This window comes from Gossypium arboreum, chromosome 4 (genome assembly GCF_025698485.1).
Source record: "Gossypium arboreum isolate Shixiya-1 chromosome 4, ASM2569848v2, whole genome shotgun sequence".
Lineage (NCBI taxonomy): Eukaryota > Viridiplantae > Streptophyta > Magnoliopsida > Malvales > Malvaceae > Gossypium > Gossypium arboreum.
This window is the reverse complement of record NC_069073.1, coordinates 120,357,310-120,360,404: the sequence shown is the minus strand read 5'-3', so window position 1 is coordinate 120,360,404 and position 3,095 is coordinate 120,357,310. Positions and strand designations below refer to the sequence as shown.

The 3,095-nt window shown below is 25.2% G+C and overlaps 1 protein-coding gene across 1 annotated transcript; it reads right to left on the bottom strand.

The window, feature by feature from the left end:
• Nucleotides 1-2,254: 2,254 nt before the first annotated feature.
• LOC108475801 (uncharacterized) lies at nucleotides 2,255-2,863 on the bottom strand. The gene has a single exon (XM_017777777.2). It carries the CDS (start codon nucleotides 2,643-2,645, stop codon nucleotides 2,436-2,438), a length of 210 nt encoding a protein of 69 aa, XP_017633266.1. The 5' UTR covers nucleotides 2,646-2,863; the 3' UTR covers nucleotides 2,255-2,435.
• Nucleotides 2,864-3,095: the final 232 nt, after the last annotated feature.

The window sequence follows — 3,095 nt, the reverse complement described above, 5'->3', positions numbered from 1 at the left end:
TTAAATTTTTTTAGTGCTGCCAGGCTATGTGTAGACTTGTCCATAGGCCCGCCTAAAAAGTGGGAATGTTTGAGTAAAAATATAGTTTCAAAAAATGGGCTTAGGCAAAAAAGTAAAGCTCGTTTAAAAAAAATTGGATCTCAGATAAGTTTTTTTAGCCCAGGGCCGACCCAACCCGAATTAGCAAAAAGACAAAATAAATTTGCTGCTTTTGTTGCTATTGTCTTGTTGTTTTTTTCATTCTTTTGCTAACATTCCAATATTATATTACTACTATTTTATTATTACTGTTTGGATATTGTATAACTCTTATTTGATTGTTAATTTTATTACTATTTTAGAGGCATTTGCTTGTTAAGTTACATCTATCTTAAGTATTATTTAAGTATAAATATTTTCTTTAATTTATTTTCAATTTGTTGAGAAAATTTTATTTTAATGTTTATAGTATTTTTTATGTATTGTATTTAAAAAGTTATATAAAAATTTTAATTTGGGTCAAATCTGGATTTTAGCATTTTTATCCAAGAATGGCTTGGGCAAAATTTTAGGCCCATTTTTCGAGTAGGGCCAATCCTGAGCCTAAATTTTTTGCAACGCTTGGCCTAACCCATGGACAAGTCTAACGTGTGGCGGCACTTGTTATTGTTATTTTTAAAAAAATTTAAATTTTTATCCAAATAAATTTAGAACTAAACTTAGATAAATTGTTGAAAATTAATATTTGCAATTATTTAATATTTTCACATATTTAATAATCCAAAATAAAAATAATTCTATATATTTTTCTATAAAAAAGTTGTAAAATTGATAAAGAGATAAAAGCTACTAATTACTTAAAAAGAGATTTCAATTTATTTTATTTGTTTTAATATTATATTATACTACAAAAATGTTATGCTTAAAATTTAATTTGAGTTTTGTTTAAAATAAGGTGAAATATTTAAAATTTAATGATAAAATATAAAATATAAATTTTTATAATTTAAAATCTATATTTATCAAACAATCTAATTATAATTTAATTTTTAACATTTATATTTTGAGCATTTAAATTTTTAGTTTACCAAAAACACCTTATAAAATTATGATGAATAAATATTATAAATTATGTAAAATATCTATGATATTATTTAAACCCCGATAAAGTTGTTTCATTTGGTTAATTGGATACCAACTCTATTGTGAAAGGACTAATATACTCTTTTATTAAATGATTACTATTATTATTTTGATGGTGTATTTGTCTTTTCATATTTTTGTATAATCTTTAAATAAAATATCTAAAATTAACGTATCCAAGAATTGAAGACATGTTTAATAGATTTATAAATAAGTTTTTTTTATCATTACACCGATAATCATTATTGAGAAATTTTTTAAAAAAATTCACATAAAATGTTTTTCCCACCCACATTTTGTATCTATACTATTATTTAAACCCTGATTGAGTTGGTATTATGGATTAACTGAATACCAACTCGGTTGAAAAAGATTAAATATACCCTTTCTATTAAATGGTTACCATTGTTATTTTGATGACATTTTTTCATACTTTTATATAATTTTTAAATAAAAGAACTAAAATTAACATATCCAAGGATTTAACACATGGTTAATAAATTTATAAATTGATTTAAATAATTTTTTTCATTTTAATTTCATACATATTGCACGTGTATTGTTATTAGTATTATTAGTTTCAAACCATATATTTTATATTTATTGTATGTTATTTTTAAGCATATATTTATATTTTAAATATATAATTTTTACACATATACTAGAATCAAAATGACAAGTTATAGATAAAAATGCGATAAATTGATACATAATAATAATAAAATAAAGATTAAAAATTATAATATAATATGAAAAATAATTTACGATCTACATTTTCAATTATTTATTGCATGAGATTATTCCATATTATTTAAGGGTAAGACCAGTAATATATTTGTGGTTATATTTTTTACATTTATAAATTTAGTTTAGAGAATATATTTTTGTGACTTACAAGAAATAATAATAATAATAATAATAATAATAATAATAATAATAATAATAATATTACTGCTCATTTGTGCGTTATTTAATATTTTTACTTAAAATTTTTATGCTATTATTTTTCCTTTTTATTACTTTACAATCGTTCTATCGCTATTATCGACATTTATTAGAATAAATGAATTTAATTATTAATACAATACTAATTAATAAATAGATTCTAGTTAGCAACCGGACACTAATTTTATTTTATTTCAAGAAAAATAACTCGCAATTTAAAAAAAAAAAAACAACAACAAAACCAACAAACACCTTAAATTTTCCAGGCATTAAGCTCAACACCCAGCATTAAAACATGAAAAAAAAAATCAAACCCTCAAAGATTACAAATGATGGTAACAAAGATCATATACGATCAAACGTTAGCATCAACCCAAATGCAAATGAACCTTAACCGCCAGCAAAAACACACAAATGAGCCCAAAATACAGCAACGAATGGATGAAAATGGAAGCACCACTGGTCTTAAAGTTGCCGAATTCGACGCACCTATGGTGACCCGGAACCTGAAACAGCAGCCCAGGCGTTAGCAGCACGAAAAGGACCAGCGCCACGAAAACAGGACCCCAATCCGACATCGTTTCTTAAGGTATGGTCGTCGCTGATGATATATAGCTTGGGCCGAGAGGTTTTGCGAAGGCAAACTGAATGGAGTTTTTGAATTAATGAATGGAGTCTCGGGGATGGGGTTTTTTATATGCAGATGGAAAAGTAGATAAAGTGAAAGAGAGTGTGGGGCGGCGTTTTGGAGATGAAGTCATTTGGATTCACTGACACTGTCACCGGAATAACTCCACTCTCCTACTAATTATATCCCACAATTATTTATTCGAATTAGTTGTGGATTATTTCAGATTTGTAATATGGAATAAATCAGTATATACATATAGTGAGATAGAATTGTTAATAATAGGATTTGAATCCAAATATTTAAAGATCGAGAAATTTCGTCTTAACTAATAAGGTATATGCCAATGATTTATTTTGAGTTGTCATCTTGGAGTATTTTAGTTGTATCAATTCGAGTT